We start from the raw sequence: 2,508 nt of genomic DNA, 5'->3' as shown, positions 1-2,508 counted from the left end.
ATCAAGATTTAAGGGCTTACGTGTGTTAAAATTATACGAGGCTGATAGCAATGAGTTGCCAATGTCAATTGGGGAGTTGAAACACTTGAGGTATCTAGATATTTCCAGAACAAGGATCAGGATGCTCCCCAAATCTATCGGCAAGCTTTATAATCTACTGACATTAAGGATGTTCAGACTCAAAGTTGAAAAGTTTCCAAGGGAGCTGCTTAATCTGATCAATTTGAGACATTCTTATTTTAAAAGAGATGATGAGATATATCCAGTTGGGGTTGGGCAATTGACTAATCTTCAGCCTTACCCTTTTTCATTGTGGGTAAGGAGAGAGGTCGTGGAATAGAGGAGCTGGCTGGCTTAAAGCAATTGAGAGGCAAATTATCCATTCATAATCTAGAGAACGTGAGAGATGGAGAACAAGCAAAGAAAGCCAAATTAGTGGAGAAGACAAACATTCGCGTATTACTCTTTGAATGGGGTGGAAGATCAAAATTAATGACGGGGATGTACTAGAAGGCCTTCAACTACCATGCACTAAACTGGAATATTTAGAGATACGCAACTTTATGGGTGAGACATTTGCATCGTGGATGATTGGGAGCCCCTTTCCTGCATTGAAAAGATTAATCATCCATGACACCAAGAACCTAATTGAATGGATGGAAGTAGCAGAAAACATTGTTCTCCTTCCATGCCTCGAGGAGCTGTTTACGAGGAATTGTGATCAATTGAGAAGTGCTCCAAGTCATTTTCCATCTCTTAAAAAGTTAGAGATAGATTCCATGGGTAGCAGCATGCCAATAGCAAATATAAGTAGCAACCTGGCCACTCTTACTTCTCTCTCACTAAAAAAGATAAAGGGACTTGATTGTCTGCAAGATGGAATGTTAAAAAACAACAAGAATCTTGTATACTTGAAGATAGAGGAATGTCCGGACTTGAGTTCTATTACTTCTCTCTCCCTTAAGTCCGTGCATATTTCTGATTGCCCTAAACTTAGGTGTCTGCCAGATGGGCTACAAACTCTTGTCTCTCTTGAGGAGTTGGATATACGGAGGTGTCTAGAGCTCATTCCAGATATGCACGGTCTCACTTGTCTCTCCAGATTGTATATTGAAGACTGTCCTCAGCTATCCAGACTACCTAACGGACTTGAATACTGCACTTCCCTTAAGTCCGTGCATATTTCTAATTGCCCTAAACTTAGGAGTCTGCCCGATGTGCTACAAACTCTTGTCTCTCTTACACAGTTGTATATACGGAGATGCAGTAGTCTAGTGCTCATTCCAGATATGCATGGTCTCACTTCCCTCTGTGAATTATCCATTTATGACTGTCCTCAGTTATCCAGTTCACCTACTGGACTTGAATGCTGCACTTCTCTTCAAATGTTGAAAATAATCAGCTGCTCCAGAATAACATCCATTCCATTTGAACAGGGCCTCCCATCCGTCCGCGAATTAGAGATTACGGATTGTCGTGAATTGTCAAGCCCACCGAGTGGGTTAGAATATTGTACCTCTCTTCAGGATTTGACAATATCTTTTTGCAGAAAGCTAACATCCACTGGGATTCACAGCCTCCCACCCACCCTCCACTCTCTGGCGATATGTTATTGCAGGAGTCTAGAGTCCATTCCAACTTTACGAGGCTGCCCGTCCCTCCGTAAATTGAAAATTGGCGGTAGTGATGGAGTGATAAGCCAACTGGTAACTGAGCTGGAATACTGTACCTCTCTTCATTCACTGTCTATCATCGGTTGTCAAAATCTGAAGCATTTTCCAGATGGGCTACAGCTGTCTTCCTCTCTTGAGATACTCATAATAAGAGACTGCCCAAATCTAGAAACTATTCCAAGTTTAGAAAACCTTGCGCATCTCCATCTCCATCTCCATGAGTTGCAGATGGTTACTTGTGGTGGATTAAAAAGCCTCCCCGGTGGATTAAATAGCCTCACCAGCTTGAAGAAATTGGATATTGGTGGGTTTTGGAAGGAGCTCGATTCAGTCCCTCCGTTTCAGGTTCTGCCACAACTTGAAAGCTTAAGCTTGACAGGTTGGTCTAAGCTCAAGTCTCTGTCTGAACAAGTTCAACACTTTACTTCTCTAACACATTTGAGGATATCCCATTTTGAAGGAATTGAGGCTCTTCCGGAGTGGTTGGGGAACCTTCCATCTCTTAAGTACCTACATATATGGGACTGCAGGAATCTGATGTATCTACCTACACTTGAAGCTATGAAATGCCTCACCAAATTATACTTCATATCCTTTCATGATTGTCCTCTTCTAAAAGAGAACTGCCAGACGGACGGCCCAGAATGGCCCAAAATCTCACATATTCCATGGATTATAGGTTTTTCTCTTTCCTTTTCCGGTTGTCGTGAGTACTTATCGTGTATTTATTTTTTTATTTTTTTCTATCTTACTTTTCATTAAACTGAATTAGTTGTCATGTATATGTATGTTTCTGTTTCGTTTTCCCTAAAATACACTTTAATGTACATGATAT

The 2,508-nt window shown here is 41.2% G+C and overlaps 1 protein-coding gene across 1 annotated transcript; it reads left to right on the top strand.

Annotated features, from left to right (window-relative positions):
• Positions 1-656: 656 nt before the first annotated feature.
• On the top strand, positions 657-2,211 carry LOC139195038 (disease resistance protein TAO1-like). Its single transcript, XM_070820217.1, has 2 exons — positions 657-2,052; positions 2,204-2,211. The coding sequence occupies exons 1-2, from the start codon at positions 657-659 to the stop codon at positions 2,209-2,211; spliced, it is 1,404 nt and encodes a 467-aa protein (XP_070676318.1).
• Positions 2,212-2,508: the final 297 nt, after the last annotated feature.

This window comes from Malus domestica, chromosome 04 (assembly GCF_042453785.1).
Source record: "Malus domestica chromosome 04, GDT2T_hap1".
Classification (NCBI taxonomy): Eukaryota; Viridiplantae; Streptophyta; class Magnoliopsida; order Rosales; family Rosaceae; genus Malus; species Malus domestica.
This window is presented reverse-complemented; position numbering and strand designations above follow the sequence as displayed.